This window comes from Salvelinus fontinalis, unplaced genomic scaffold (assembly GCF_029448725.1).
Source record: "Salvelinus fontinalis isolate EN_2023a unplaced genomic scaffold, ASM2944872v1 scaffold_0044, whole genome shotgun sequence".
NCBI lineage: Eukaryota > Metazoa > Chordata > Actinopteri > Salmoniformes > Salmonidae > Salvelinus > Salvelinus fontinalis.
The window spans coordinates 58,696-75,449 of NW_026600253.1; the positions used below are offsets into that span (position 1 = coordinate 58,696).

A 16,754-nucleotide genomic window follows, 5' to 3' on the forward strand; every position below is an offset into this window, starting at 1 on the left:
TGACTACCCCCCTAGGACCCACATCAGCCCTAACTAACCCCTGCAGAGACAGATCAGTATGACTACCCCCCTAGGACCCACATCAGCCCTAACTAACCCCTGCAGAGACAGGCAGCCATTTTGTATTGAATCTCCCATAACGCTCTAGAACTGAGCATTTAAACCCTCCTGCCACTGGCAGAGACCAGGTGACAGGAAACAGGAAGTACGTGTATTAATAGAAGGCACTAAACTAAACCCTTAGGAGTGTCACGTCCTGACCTTAGAGATCCTTTCTATGTCTCTGTTCTGGTTGGTCAGGGCGTGAGTTGGGGTGGGCATTCTATGTCTGGTGTTCTATGTTGTCCTTGTGTTGTATTTCTGTGTGTTTGGCCTGGTATGGTTCTCAATCAGTGGCAGCTGTCTATCGTTGTCTCTGATTGAGAATCATACTCAGCTAGCCTGTTCCCACCTGTATTTGTGGGTAGTTGTTTCCTGTTTAGTGTTTGTATCACCTTTCAGGACTGTTCGTTTGTCGTGTTTGTTGTTTGGTTTAGTGTTGCATATTTTATTAAAAGAATATGAACACTTACCACGCTGCATTTTGGTCCTCCTCTCCTTCCACCAACGAGAATCGTTACAAGGAGGGAGCTATCACACGATAAACTTCGGGTTCAAGGGCTTTATTGCTTTTACAAAACAGTTGCCAACAGTTTTAAAAAAAGATGAACAAAATGTTTTCTTTAAAAACGTTATTTTTAATGAGTACATTTGTTTTCTTTCATCCCCACCACCAGCCGATATAGTCGGTTGTTAACTCTGAGGTTCTAAAGCTGCTAACCAAACAGTCTGGGCCATTAAAGGGGCAATCAGTAGTTATCAGTAGTACCCGTTGTTCTTGAAGAATGCCTCATTTCAACTGTCGTACCCCATCAGAACCCAAAATATAAACTGTTTAAATAAAGTAAATGTAAACAAAACATACAGTACCAGTCAAAAGTTTGGACACACCTACTCATTCAAGGGTTTTTCTTTATTTTGTACTAATTTTCTACATTGTAGAATAATAGTGAAGACATCAAAACTATGAAATAACACATATGGAATCATGTAGTAACCAAAAAAGCGTGAAACAAATCAAAATAGATTAGATATTTTATATTCCTCAAAGAAGAGTCTTCTTCTTCCCCCTTTGCCTTGATGACAGCTTTGCACACTCTTGGCATTCTCTCAACCATCTTCATGAGGAATGCTTTTCCAACAGTCTTGAAGGAGATCCCACATATGCTGAGCACTTGTTGGCTGCTTTTCCTTCACTCTGTGGTCTAACTCATCCCAAACCTCAATTGGGTTGAGGTCGGGTGATTGTGGAGGCCGGGTCATCTGATGCAGCAATCCTTCACTCTCCTTCTTGGTCAAATAGCCTTTACACAGCCTGGAGGTGTGTTGGGTCATTGTCCTGTTGAAACACAAATGATAGTCCCACTAAGCACAAACCAGATGGGATGGCGTATCACGGCAGAATGCTGTGGTAGCCATGCAGGTTAAGTGTGCCTTGAATTCTAAATAAATTCCAGTTAAATTCTCTAAAATGACGTTGTAGGCGGCTTGTGGTAGAGCCATTAACATTTAATTATTTGGCAACACCTCTGGTGGACATTCCTGCAGTCAGCATGCCAATTGCACGCTCCCTCAAAACTTGAGACATCCGTGGCATTGTGTTGTGACAAAACTGCACATTTTAGAGTGGCCTTTAATCGTCCCCAGCACAAGGTGCACCTGTGTAATGATCATGCTGTTTAATCAGCTTCTTGATATGCCACATCTGTCAGGTGGATGGATTATCTTGTCAAAGGAGAAATACTAACAGGGATGTACACAAATTTGTGAGACACATCCAATATAAAAAAACAGACATCTCTCTCTTAAATTCAGGGTTTTGATTGGAACTTAGAACAACCTACCCATGTGTCAATCGCCTCAAGAGGGGATTATTAAAGTTACTCATTTCCATCTTAAAAATTCAGACTTGATTTGTCTTAACGAAAAAGGTATCAACCCCTACAAAAGAATGTCCATTAACTATAATCCACATAATAATTCACATTTCCTGTTTCTGCAGGATTATTTTCCTGCTGTAAAAAACCCTGGGTCAAATTAAGATGCGGCATCTGTAACAGAGGGAGTTTCTATATACTGTATTTGCCCTGCTCAGGTCTCCAGTCTCAGTCAGCAGGCTGTAACGTGAAAGGACATGACTGGAAATACACAAGTGAAGACAGATGGATCAGCTAAAATCACAGCTAAAGGAACCAGAGAGAATGCAGAGTCATGGTTTCTCTGTGTATTATATTAACGAGTCATGGTGTCTCTGTGTATTATATTAACCAGCAGAGTCATGGTTTCTCTGTGTATTATATTAACCAGTAGAGTCATGGTCTCTGTGTATTATATTAACCAGCAGAGTCATGGTTTCTCTGTGTATTATATTAACCAGCAGAGTCATGGTTTCTCTGTGTATTATATTAACCAGCAGAGTCATGGTTTCTCTGTGTATTATATTAACCAGCAAAGTCATGGTTTATCTGTGTATTATATTAACCAGCAAAGTCATGGTTTCTCTGTGTATTATATTGACCAGCAAAGTCACGGTTTCTCTGTGTATTATATTAACCAGTAGAGTCATGGTTTCTCTGTGTATTATATTGACCAGCAAAGTCACGGTTTCTCTGTGTATTATATTAACCAGTAGAGTCATGGTTTCTCTGTGTATTATATTAACCAGCAAAGTCATTGTCTCTGTGTATTATATTAACCAGTAGAGTCATGGTCTCTGTGTATTATATTAACCAGCAGAGTCATGGTTTCTCTGTGTATTATATTAACCAGCAGAGTCATGGTTTCTCTGTGTATTATATTAACCAGCAGAGTCATGGTTTCTCTGTGTATTATATTAACCAGTAGAGTCATGGTTTCTCTGTGTATTATATTAACCAGTAGAGTCATGGTTTCTCTGTGTATTATATTAACCAGTAGAGTCATGGTCTCTGTGTATTATATTAACCAGCAGAGTCATGGTCTCTGTGTATTATATTAACCAGCAGAGTCATGGTTTCTCTGTGTATTATATTAACCAGCAGAGTCATGGTTTCTCTGTTTATTATATTAACCAGTAGAGTCATGGTTTCTCTGTGTATTATATTAACCAGCAGAGTCATGGTTTCTCTGTGTATTATATTAACCAGTAGAGTCATGGTTTCTCTGTGTATTATATTAACCAGCAGAGTCATGGTTTCTCTGTGTATTATATTAACCAGCAGAGTCATGGTTTCTCTGTGTATTATATTAACCAGTAGAGTCATGGTTTCTCTGTGTATTATATTAACCAGCAGAGTCATGGTTTCTCTGTGTATTATATTAACCAGCAGAGTCATTGTCTCTGTTTATTATATTAACCAGCAGAGTCATTGTCTCTGTGTATTATATTAACGAGTCATGGTCTCTGTGTATTATATTAACCAGTAGAGTCATGGTCTCTGTGTATTATATTAACCAGCAGAGTCATGGTCTCTGTGTATTATATTAACCAGCAGAGTCATGGTTTCTCTGTGTATTATATTAACCAGCAGAGTCATGGTCTCTGTGTATTATATTGACCACATTCGCATAATCATATTATCAGAGTTTGTCACGATGTTTTTATCATCAGGAGGTTATCAAACATTCAGGGCTCTTTTGAACCACAATCTGAATGAAACACTGTCCTCTACACACCACTGGGTAACACCCTCCTGTCCTCTACACACCACAGGGTAACACCCTCCTGTCCTCTACACACCACAGGGTAACACCCTCCTGTCCTCTACACACCACAGGGTAACACCCCCCTGTCCTCTACACCCCACAGGGTAACACCCTCCTGTCCTCTACACACCACAGGGTAACACCCTCCTGTCCTCTACACACCACAGGGTAACACCCTCCTGTCCTCTACACCCTCCTGTCTCCTGTCCTCTACACCCTCCTGTCTCCTGTCCTCTACACCCTCCTGTCTCCTGTCCTCTACACCCTCCTGTCTCCTGTCCTCTACAGCCTCCTGTCTCCTGTCCTCTACACCCTCCTGTCTCCTGTCCTCTACACCCTCCTGTCTCCTGTCCTCTACACCCTCCTGTCTCCTGTCCTCTACACCCTCCCCTCTCCTGTCCTCTACACCCTCCCCTCTCCTGTCCTCTACACCCTCCTGTCTCCTGTCCTCTACACCCTCCTGTCTCCTGTCCTCTACACCCTCCTGTCTCCTGTCCTCTACACCCTCCTGTCTCCTGTCCTCTACACCCTCCCCTCTCCTGTCCTCTACACCCTCCTGTCTCCTGTCCTCTACACCCTCCTGTCTCCTGTCCTCTACACCCTCCTGTCTCCTGTCCTCTACACCCTCCTGTCTCCTGTCCTCTACACCCTCCTGTCTCCTGTCCTCTACACCCTCCTGTCTCCTGTCCTCTACACCCTCCCCTCTCCTGTCCTCTACACCCTCCCCTCTCCTGTCCTCTACACCCTCCTGTCTCCTGTCCTCTACACCCTCCTGTCTCCTGTCCTCTACACCCTCCTGTCTCCTGTCCTCTACACTCTCCTGTCTCCTGTCCTCTACACCCTCCTGTCTCCTGTCCTCTACACCCTCCTGTCTCCTGTCCTCTACACCCTCCCCTCTCCTGTCCTCTACACCCTCCCCTCTCCTGTCCTCTACACCCTCCTGTCTCCTGTCCTCTACACCCTCCTGTCTCCTGTCCTCTACACCCTCCTGTCTCCTGTCCTCTACACCCTCCTGTCTCCTGTCCTCTACACCCTCCTGTCTCCTGTCCTCTACACCCTCCCCTCTCCTGTCCTCTACACCATCCCCTCTCCTGTCCTCTACACCCTCCCCTCTCCTGTCCTCTACACCCTCCCCTCTCCTGTCCTCTACACCTTCCTGTCTCCAAGACAATACTAATCTTTCCTGGGTCTCGACCTGTTCTACTTGGGTCTCGACCTGTTCTACTTGGGTCTCGACCTGTTCTACCTGGGTCTCGACCTGTTCTACCTGGGTCTCCACCTGTTCTACCTGGGTCTCCACCTGTTCTACCTGGGTCTCGACCTGTTCTACCTGGGACTCGACCTGTTCTACTTGGGTCTCGACCTGTTCTACCTGGGTCTCGACCTGTTCTACCTGGGACTCGACCTGTTCTACGTGGGTCTCGACCTGTTCTACCTGGGTCTCGACCTGTTCTACCTGGGTCTTGACCTGTTCTACCTGGGTCTCGACTTGAGACCTGGACTTTGTGACTTGCTTGTGACTCCAATAATAATGACTTGGTTGGTCGCACTTCTGCCCCCTAGTGGTCGGTTTTGAAGGCATGCAGGCCAGAAGTCATGCTAATTTATTCTAAAAATGTCTAAAAGCATTTCACTGCACTGTTGAGAGGTAGCTGGATAGAAGCATTTCACTGCACTGTTGAGCGGTAGCTGGTTAGAAGCATTTCGCTGCACTGTTGAGAGGTAGCTGGCTAGAAGCATTTCACTGCACTGTTGAGAGGTAGCTGGCAGGAAGCATTTCACTGCACTGTTGAGAGGTAGCTGGCTAGAAGCATTTCACTGCACTGTTGAGAGGTAGCTGGCAGGAAGCATTTCACTGCACTATTGAGAGGTAGCTGGCTAGAAGCATTTCACTGCACTGTTGAGAGGTAGCTGGCAGGAAGCATTTCACTGCACTGTTGAGAGGTAGCTGGCTAGAAGCATTTCACTGCACTGTTGAGAGGTAGCTGGCTAGAAGCATTTCACTCCACTGTTGAGAGGTAGCTGGCTAGAAGCATTTCACTGCACTGTTGAGAGGTAGCTGGCAGGAAGTATTTCACTGCAACTGTTGAGAGGTAGCTGGCAGGAAGCATTTCACTGCACTGTTGAGAGGTAGCTGGCAGGAAGCATTTCACTGCACTGTTGAGAGGTAGCTGGTTAGAAGCATTTCACTGCACTGTTGAGAGGTAGCTGGCAGGAAGCATTTCACTGCAACTGTTGAGAGGTAGCTGGATAGAAGCATTTCACTGCACTGTTGAGAGGTAGCTGGCTAGAAGCATTTCACTGCACTGTTGAGAGGTAGCTGGCTAGAAACATTTCACTGCACTGGTGAGAGGCAGCTGGCAGGAAGCATTTCACTGCACTGTTGAGAGGTAGCTGGCTAGAAGCATTTCACTGCACTGGTGAGAGGTAGCTGGTTAGAAGCATTTCACTGCACGGTTGAGAGGTAGCTGGTTAGAAGCATTTCACTGCACTGTTGAGAGGTAGCTGGCTAGGAGCATTCCACTGCACTGTTGAGAGGTAGCTGGCTAGAAGCATTTCACTGCACTGTTGAGAGGTAGAAGCATTTCACCTTTTACTCCCTGTTGTATCTTGTGTATGAAAAAAACCCGTTGATTTCATGTACAAGATATATAAAGTATAAATATATGTTTTATGATGGATGATAATCAGTTTACATAGAATTATTGCATTTCATATGCTCCGGACTCCTTACTGATTAGATGTTATATATCGACCACACACGCACACACACGCACGCAGGCAGGCACGCACGCACGCACGCACGCACGCACGCACGCACACACACACACACACACACACACACACACACACACACACACACACACACACACACACACACACACACACACACACACACACACACACACAAACCTTCGACAGGCGTCACCCTCCGCAGCGCAGAGGCAGGCACGCATTTCTATAGGGTGGTGTTGTTCCATCATGGGCACCGGGCGGCTCGTGATTGACCGGTTTCTCTCCCGTACTGTCAACCAGCAGCGCGCCGGCGCCTCCCCTTCCCATATAAGTGAACGGAATCTATTCATTCTTCACGCTGTGCTTGGTGAAGTAGAACCGACTGGTCCACGGGATGTTGACAGAATAAAATCTACTACTTTTGAAGTATTTTCGTCGACCGTTTTCTTTTGGTAGTTTGGCTTTTACGTCGCTCATAGCCATCTTTATCGCCGACACATAATCTCCGGTATTTGGTACCAAGTGATTGTTTTCTCTCTACCCCGCCGTACCGGGTGCGTTATTACCGAAATGAAGGCTACTACTTCCGTCCGCTTCCAGAAGGATACCTCAAGCAGCGGCGGCGACGAGCTTTCGTTACACTACCTCTCGGATCACAGCCTGAACATCGCCCGGTCTCGGTTGCAGGAAGAAGAGCAGCTGTGTCCGCAGGACGATATGAACCACTGTTACAGTCGCCTGAAGCGCCTCGTACCCACCATACCGCGGCATAAGAAAGTCAGCAAAGTGGAGATCCTTCAGCACGTCATAGATTACATCCTGGACCTGCAGCTAGCGCTAGAGACGCACCCTTCTCTCCTGAAACAACAGACCGGGACATGCCCGCCGCACCCCGCCTCTAACCGGACACCACTAACGGTTCTCAACACAGACCACCAGGTAAGAAGCGATGGCACAAGACGTCAATTCAACGTCTCTTCCACGTTGGTTCAACAATGAAATGACGTGGAAACAACGTTGGTTCAACCAGTGTGTGCCCAGTGGGATGGTCGAGAAGACTATATATAGATTGGGTGGCGTGGATCAGTGGCGTTGTCCTTTTGAAGTCAGGAGACGTATTGTAGAATAACGAATGGCCTTGTTTATGTTGTTGTGGGAAACATCGTATTGACAGAGACACATTTGATTGACACATCGTATTGACAGAGACACATGTTATTGACACATCGTATTGACAGAGACACATTTTATTGAAACATCGTATTGACAGAGACACATTTTATTGAGACATCGTATTGACAGAGACACATTTTATTGAAACATCGTATTGACAGAGACACATTTTATTGAGACATCGTATTGGCAGAGACACATTTTATTGAGACATCGTATTGGCAGAGACACATTTTATTGAAACATCGTATTGACGGAGACACATTTTATTGACACATCGTATTGACGGAGACACATTTTATTGACACATCGTATTGACAGAGACACATTTTATTGAAACATCGTATTGACAGAGACACATTTTATTGAGACATCGTATTGACAGAGACACATTTTATTGGCACATCGTATTGACAGAGACACATTTTATTGAAAGGCATAATACATCATTTCTAGTGGCAGTGGTTGTTGCATGTGAAAGACAGGACCCCTGTGCTTGAGGTGAAGGAGTCTGTAGTCTGTTGTGGTTCCTGCTGTGATGCTCTCAGATCAGATGTTAAGTTGTGTTGTGGTTCCTGCTGTGATGCTCTCAGATCAAACGATAAGTTGTGTTGTGGGTCCTGCTGTGATGCTCTCAGATCAGATGTTAAGTTGTGTTGTGGTTCCTGCTGTGATGCTCTCAGATCAGACGATAAGTTGTGTTGTGGGTCCTGCTGTGATGCTCTCAGATCAGATGTTAAGTTGTGTTGTGGTTCCTGCTGTGATGCTCTCAGATCAGATGTTAAGTTGTGTTGTGGTTCCTGCTGTGATGCTCTCAGATCAGAGGATGTGTTGTGGTCCTGCTGTGATGCTCTCAGATCAGTTGTTAAGTTGTGTTGTGGTGAAGGGTCCTGTGTTGTGGTCCTGCTGTGATGCTCTCAGATCAGATGTTAAGTTGTGTTGTGGTTCCTGCTGTGATGCTCTCAGATCAGATGTTAAGTTGTGTTGTGGTTCCTGCTGTGATGCTCTCAGGTCAGATGATAAGTTGTGTTGTGCTTCAGGTCCTGTGTTGTGGTCCTGCTGTGATGCTCTCAGATCAGACGATAAGTTGTGTTGTGGTCCTGCTGTGATGCTCTCAGATCAGATGTTAAGTTGTGTTGTGGTGAAGGGTCCTATGTTGTGGTTCCTGCTGTGATGCTCTCAGATCAGAGGATAAGTTGTGTTGTGGTTCCTGCTGTGATGCTCTCAGATCAGATGTTAAGTTGTGTTGTGGTGAAGGGTCCTATGTTGTGGTTCCTGCTGTGATGCTCTCAGATCAGAGGATAAGTTGTGTTGTGGTTCCTGCTGTGATGCTCTCAGATCAGACGATAAGTTGTGGCCCTGCTGTGATGCTCTCAGGTCAGACGATAAGTTGTGTTGTGGTGAAGGGTCCTGTGTTGTGGTCCTGCTGTGATGCTCTCAGGTCAGATGATAAGTTGTGTTGTGGTTCCTGCTGTGATGCTCTCAGATCAGATGATAAGTTGTGTTGTGGTTCCTGCTGTGATGCTCTCAGATCAGATGATAAGTTGTGTTGTGGTTCCTGCTGTGATGCTCTCAGATCAGATGATAAGTTGTGTTGTGGTCCTGCTGTGATGCTCTCAGATCAGATGATAAGTTGTGTTGTGGTTCCTGCTGTGATGCTCTCAGATCAGATGATAAGTTGTGTTGTGGTTCCTGCTGTGATGCTCTCAGATCAGAGGATGTGTTGTGGTCCTGCTGTGATGCTCTCAGGTCAGTTGTTAAGTTGTGTTGTGGTCCTGCTGTGATGCTCTCAGGTCAGTTGTTAAGTTGTGTTGTGGTGAAGGGTCCTGTGTTGTGGTCCTGCTGTGATGCTCTCAGATCAGTTGTTAAGTTGTGTTGTGGTGAAGGGTCCTGTGTTGTGGTCCTGCTGTGATGCTCTCAGGTCAGTTGTTAAGTTGTGTTGTGGTCCTGCTGTGATGCTCTCAGGTCAGTTGTTAAGTTGTGTTGTGGTTCCTGCTGTGATGCTCTCAGATCAGATGTTAAGTTGTGTTGTGCTTCAGGTCCTGTGTTGTGGTTCCTGCTGTGATGCTCTCAGATCAGAGGATGTGTTGTGGTCCTGCTGTGATGCTCTCAGATCAGACGATAAGTTGTGGTGAAGGGTCCTGTCATGGAGTCAACATGTCACCTGGTTCATTCTCTGTATAGCTCGTGGTTTGTGTCCCCTTACCTGACTCATAGACTGCAGGGTAGTATTCATTCTCTGTATAGCTCGTGGTTTGTGTCACCTTACCTGACTCATAGACTGCAGGGTAGTATTCATTCTCTGTATAGCTCGTGGTTTGTGTCACCTTACCTGACTCATAGACTGCAGGGTAGTATTCATTCTCTTTCCCCTTATTTCAGAGGATGTCAACAGGCCAATAGGAGGACTCCGTTTTGTGTCGCTGAGAAATGGTGAGTAGGATCCTATTATTCTGGTTTAAATCTGCTTCACAATGTTTGTGTTCTCTTCAATGAAATAGACCTTCAATTCACCCGGATTAGTATTATTATGAGTAGTACTAGCAGTATTATTAGTATGAGTAGTACTAGCAGTATTATTAGTATGAGTGGTACTAGCAGTATTATTATTATGAGTAGTACTAGCAGTATTATTATTATGAGTAGTACTAGCAGTATTATTAGTATGAGTAGTACTAGCAGTATTATTAGTATGAGTAGTACTAGCAGTATGAGTAGTACTGGCAGTATTAGTATTATGAGTAGTACTAGCAGTATTATTATTGTGAGTAGTACTAGCAGTATTATTATTATGAGTAGTACTAGCAGTATTATTAGTATGAGTAGTACTAGCAGTATTATTAGTATGAGTAGTACTAGCAGTATGAGTAGTACTGGCAGTATTAGTATTATGAGTAGTACTAGCAGTATTATTATTACGAGTAGTATTAGCAGTATTATTAGTATTATTACGAGCAGTATTATTATTTGTAGTATTATTATGAGTCGTGCTAGCAGTATTACTAGTATTGTTATAGGTGGTATTATTATTAGTGGTATTACCATGAGTAGTACTCGCTGTATTATTAGTATTATTACGAGTATTATTACTATTATTATTGTTATGAGTAGTACTAGCATTATTAGTAGTAGTAGTATGAGTAATATTATTATTATTATGAGTAGTACTAGCGGTATTATTATTACGAGTAGTACCATCAGTGTTATTAGTATTATTATGAGTATTATTATTATTATTATGAGTAGTATTATTATTATGAGTGGTACCAGCATTGTAATTATTATGAGTAGTATTAACAATATTATTATTAATATTATTATGGGTAGTACTAGCAGTATTATTATTATGGGTAGTACCATTAGTATTATTATGAGTAGTACTTGCATTATTACTATTATGGGCAGTACTAGCAGTATTATTAGTATTATTATGAGTAGTATTATTATTACTATTCTTATTATGAGTAGTACTAGCAGTATTAGTATTAGAGTAGTACTAGCAGTATTATTATTATGAGTAGTACTAGCAGTAGTAGTATTATTATTATTATTGTTATTATTATGAGTAGTAGTAGTAGTATTATTGTTGTTATTGTTATTATGAGTAGTAGTAGTAGCAGTATTATTATTATGAGTAGTAGTAGTAGTATTAGTATGAGTAGTACTAGCAGTATTATTAGTATGAGTGGTACTAGCAGTATTATTAGTATGAGTAGTACTAGCAGTATTAGTATGAGTAGTACTAGCAGTATTATTAGTATGAGTGGTACTAGCAGTATTAGTATGAGTAGTACTAGCAGTATTATTAGTATGAGTGGTACTAGCAGTATTATTATTATGAGTAGTACTAGCAGTATTATTATTATGAGTGGTACTAGCAGTATTATTATTATGAGTGGTACTAGCAGTATTATTAGTATGAGTAGTACTAGCAGTATGAGTAGTACTGGCAGTATTAGTATTATGAGTAGTACTAGCAGTATTATTAGTATGAGTAGTACTAGCAGTATGAGTAGTACTGGCAGTATTAGTATTATGAGTAGTACTAGCAGTATTATTAGTATGAGTAGTACTAGCAGTATGAGTAGTACTGGCAGTATTAGTATTATGAGTAGTACTAGCAGTATTATTATTATTATTATGAGCAGTATTATTATTTGTAGTATTATTATGAGTCGTGCTAGCAGTATTACTAGTATTGTTATAGGTGGTATTATTATTAGTGGTATTACCATGAGTAGTACTCGCTGTATTATTAGTATTATTACGAGTATTATTACTATTATTATTGTTATGAGTAGTACTAGCATTATTAGTAGTAGTAGTATGAGTAATATTATTATTATTATGAGTAGTACTAGCGGTATTATTATTACGAGTAGTACCATCAGTGTTATTAGTATTATTATGAGTATTATTATTATTATTATGAGTAGTATTATTATTATGAGTGGTACCAGCATTGTAATTATTATGAGTAGTATTAACAATATTATTATTAATATTATTATGGGTAGTACTAGCAGTATTATTATTATGGGTAGTACCATTAGTATTATTATGAGTGGTACTTGCATTATTACTATTATGGGCAGTACTAGCAGTATTATTAGTATTATTATGAGTAGTATTATTATTACTATTCTTATTATGAGTAGTACTAGCAGTATTAGTATTAGAGTAGTACTAGCAGTATTATTATTATGAGTAGTACTAGCAGTAGTAGTATTATTATTATTATTGTTATTATTATGAGTAGTAGTAGTAGTATTATTGTTGTTATTGTTATTATGAGTAGTAGTAGTAGCAGTATTATTATTATGAGTAGTAGTAGTAGTATTATTGTTGTTATTGTTATTATGAGTAGTAGTAGTAGAAATAATAGCAGTATTATTGTTATTGTGAGTAGCACTAGCGTTGTTGCTGTGATTTCAGCTATTAAACTGTGACTTGCAGTAGCAGTAGACAGTAGACAGAGTGTCATTGAGGAACCTGATTATTGACAACAGGAGCCAGCTGTGTGTTGCACAATAACTGTCCTCTTGTGTAGCAACGTTCCAAGCAGAGGGTTAAAGGTCATATGCCTGTAAATGAGAAGCAGAGCCTGGTTAGGTTAGCTGTAAGGCTCTGAGACACAGACAGACAGACAGACAGACAGACAGACAGACAGGTAGGTAGGTAGGCAGGCAGGCAGGCAGGCAGGCAGACAGACAGACAGACAGGCAGGTAGGTAGGTAGGTAGGTAGGTAGGTCGACAGACAGACAGACAGACAGACAGACAGACAGACAGACAGACAGACAGGTAGGTAGGTAGGTAGGTAGGTAGGTAGGTAGGTAGACAGACAGACAGGCAGGCAGGCAGGTAGGCAGACAGACAGACAGACAGACAGACAGACAGACAGGCAGACAGACAGACAGACAGACAGACAGGCAGACAGACAGGCAGGCAGGCTGACAGGCAGGCAGGCAGGCTGACAGGCAGACAGGCTGACAGGCAGGCAGACAGACAGACAGACAGGCTGACAGGCAGGCAGACAGGCAGGCAGGCAGGCAGGCAGGCAGGCAGACAGGCAGACAGGTAGGTAGACAGACAGACAGGCAGACAGACAGACAGGCAGACAGACAGGCAGGCAGATTGACAGGCAGGCAGACAGACAGACAGACAGACAGACAGGCAGGCTGACAGGCAGGCAGACAGACAGGCAGGCAGACAGGCAGGCTGACAGGCAGGCAGGCTGACAGGCAGGCAGACAGACAGACAGACAGGCAGGCTGACAGGCAGACAGGCAGGCAGGCAGGCAGGCAGGCAGGCTGACAGGCAGCTGTGTTTGTGGTATACTGGAAGTTAGTTGTCTGAGCCGGTCCGTTTGTTTTTGGCTTGTTGATGAAGCCCTGTGTTGTGTCGGCGGCGCCAGTCAGTCTGGAGCGGACCGTTCACACACCCCCTCTATTCATTCTGTCCACAGGTGTGCAGAGCGGTTTCGGTGCACAGAGCAGAGCTGAGAGCAGAGAGCAGGGGAGAGCTGCTCCAGTCCACACCCAGCTCAGCCTCAGCCTCCAGCCAGGGAATCTCAGCCAGCAACACGAAGCTTTATCACACAGGGGGGGACCCCCCCCCCTCCTCCGCTGAAGAACCTGCTACGGGCAAATAAAACCCTATTTATAACACGTTTATTAAAAACAAACTAAAGCTGTGTTCAACTGGCCCATAACTTAACTTTTTATGTCAAATACTATTACAATCTAAACGGGTGGAAGAAGAATCCCTTGTTGTGAGGTCTTGCTAGAAACTAGAGCTCGTTGAACAACAAATACTAGTTTATAAAATTAAAATAACTAAAACCAAAAGTGTGGAACTTTTACTAAATTGGAAAATAATTGTACATGTTTGGACATCTATTGTTTAGAATAGATGATTTTTGTGTTGAACAAGGTTTTTCCCCCCCTGAGATAAACATGTTTCATATTGTAAAGAGGAACAAATGACTGGAGACATTTCAGATTGTAGAAACAGATGCTCAAAGGTGGAAGAAAATGTCTGTTACGCTCAAATAGACTATTGTAATTATAAGATATTTTTATTAAAACCTTTTGACGTGTAAATAATGTGTTTTTGGACTTTGAAGTGGATTAAATATTAATACTTCAAGATGTTACGTTAATAAACTCTCCACAGCAGTTCATTTTGCAGTGTTATATTTCAACGTATTGTTATATTTCAATGTATTGTTGTTATATTTCAATGTATTGTTATATTTCAACGTATTGTTGTTATATTTCAATGTATTGTTGTTATATTTCAATGTATTGTTGTTATATTTCAATGTATTGTTGTTACATTTCAACGTATTGTTGTTATATTTCAACGTATTGTTGTTATATTTCAATGTATTGTTGTTATATTTCAACGTATTGTTGTTATATTTCAATGTATTGTTATATTTCAACGTATTGTTGTTATATTTCAATGTATTGTTATATTTCAATATATTGTTATATTTCAATATATTGTTGTTATATTTCAATATATTGTTGTTATATTTCAATGTATTGTTATATTTCAACGTATTGTTGTTATATTTCAACGTATTGTTGTATTTCAATGTATTGTTATATTTCAATATATTGTTATATTTCAATATATTGTTGTTATATTTCAATATATTTCAATATATTGTTGTTATATTTCAATGTATTGTTATATTTCAACGTATTGTTGTTATATTTCAATGTATTGTTGTTATATTTCAATATATTGTTGTTATATTTCAATATATTTCAATATATTGTTGTTATATTTCAATATATTGTTGTTATATTTCAATATATTGTTGTTATATTTCAATATATTTCAATATATTGTTGTTGTATTTCAATGTATTGTTATATTTCAATGTATTGTTGTTATATTTCAACGTATTGTTGTTATATTTCAACGTATTGTTGTTATATTTCAACGTATTGTTGTTATATTTCAATGTATTGTTATATTTCAATGTATTGTTATATTTCAATGTATTGTTGTTATATTTCAATGTATTGTTGTTATATTTCAATGTATTGTTGTTATATTTCAATATATTGTTGTTATATTTCAATGTATTGTTGTTATATTTCAACGTATTGTTGTTATATTTCAATGTATTGTTGTTATATTTCAATGTATTGTTGTTATATTTCAATATATTGTTGTTATATTTCAATATATTGTTGTTATATTTCAATGTATTGTTGTTATATTTCAATATATTGTTGTTATATTTCAATGTATTGTTGTTATATTTCAACGTATTGTTATATTTCAACGTATCGTTGTTATATTTCAACGTATCGTTGTTATATTTCAACGTATTGTTATATTTCAATATATTGTTGTATTTCAATGTATTGTTGTTATATTTCAATATATTGTTGTTATATTTCAATATATTGTTGTTATATTTCAATGTATTGTTGTTATATTTCAATGTATTGTTGTTATATTTCAATGTATTGTTGTTATATTTCAACGTATTGTTATATTTCAACGTATCGTTGTATTTCAATATATTGTTGTATTTCAATATATTGTTGTTGTATTTCAATATATTGTTGTTGTATTTCAACGTATTGTTGTTATATTTCAATATATTGTTGTTATATTTCAATATATTGTTGTTATATTTCAATATATTGTTATATTTCAATATATTGTTGTTATATTTCAATATATTGTTGTTATATTTCAATGTATTGTTGTTATATTTCAATGTATTGTTGTTATATTTCAATGTATTGTTGTTATATTTCAACGTATTGTTATATTTCAACGTATTGTTATATTTCAACGTATCGTTGTATTTCAATATATTGTTGTATTTCAATATATTGTTGTTGTATTTCAATATATTGTTGTATTTCAACGTATTGTTGTTGTATTTCAACGTATTGTTGTTATATTTCAATATATTGTTGTTATATTTCAATATATTGTTATATTTCAATATATTGTTGTTATATTTCAATGTATTGTTGTTATATTTCAATGTATTGTTGTTATATTTCAATGTATTGTTATATTTCAATATATTGTTGTTATATTTCAACGTTATAGTTTTAACAAGCATATAGCATGTAAAGGCTCCACTAAAATGTGCACTAAAACTGTTTGTATGTAATTTGGTACAGCCTAAACTCCCTTGTTTTATATCCCCTTCAATTGTTTTTCTCTTGTATTGATTTAATTTAGGAACCTTTTGAAATGTTAACATTTTGGGGCAGTTTTAACCAACGTGAAAACCAGACGTTAGAAGTCTGATATGATTGTTGATGATTTAGTAACATTTTACTGTAACTGTTGAAGAACAATAGATGCTACGGCTGGAGAAATTACCCTCCAATCACTGCATCAGATTGTTCTGAGGACTACAAGAACCAAAACTAACCTCCAATCACTGCATCAGATTGTTCTGAGGACCAAAACTAACCTCCAATCACTGCATCAGATTGTTCTGAGGACTACAAGGACCAAAACTAACCTCCAATCACTGCATCAGATTGTTCTGAGGACTACAAGGACCAAA

At 40.0% G+C, this 16,754-nt stretch overlaps 1 protein-coding gene and 1 long non-coding RNA gene across 2 annotated transcripts; one reads left to right on the forward strand and one right to left on the reverse strand.

Annotated features, from left to right (window-relative positions):
• Positions 1-646: 646 nt before the first annotated feature.
• LOC129842497 (uncharacterized) lies at positions 647-6,783 on the reverse strand. The gene is made up of 2 exons (XR_008757609.1): positions 6,697-6,783; positions 647-1,438 (listed from the first exon to the last, which is right to left on the reverse strand). It is a non-coding gene; the product is annotated as an uncharacterized LOC129842497 (long non-coding RNA).
• Positions 6,784-7,077: 294 nt separating this feature from the next.
• Positions 7,078-14,370, forward strand: LOC129842496 (DNA-binding protein inhibitor ID-4-like). Its single transcript, XM_055911067.1, has 3 exons — positions 7,078-7,458; positions 10,075-10,125; positions 13,659-14,370. The coding sequence occupies exons 1-2, from the start codon at positions 7,090-7,092 to the stop codon at positions 10,093-10,095; spliced, it is 390 nt and encodes a 129-aa protein (XP_055767042.1). The 5' UTR covers positions 7,078-7,089; the 3' UTR covers positions 10,096-10,125; positions 13,659-14,370.
• The last annotated feature ends 2,384 nt before the right edge of the window (positions 14,371-16,754 follow it).

Excerpts from the sequence above, each read along its gene's own strand:
- LOC129842496 (XM_055911067.1), top strand. The coding sequence starts at position 7,090 with ATGAAGGCTACTACTTCCGTCCGCTTCCAGAAGGATACCTCAAGCAGC. Across the intron at positions 7,459-10,074 it reads TTCTCAACACAGACCACCAG|AGGATGTCAACAGGCCAATA; the intron begins GTAAGAAGCGAT and ends CCCTTATTTCAG.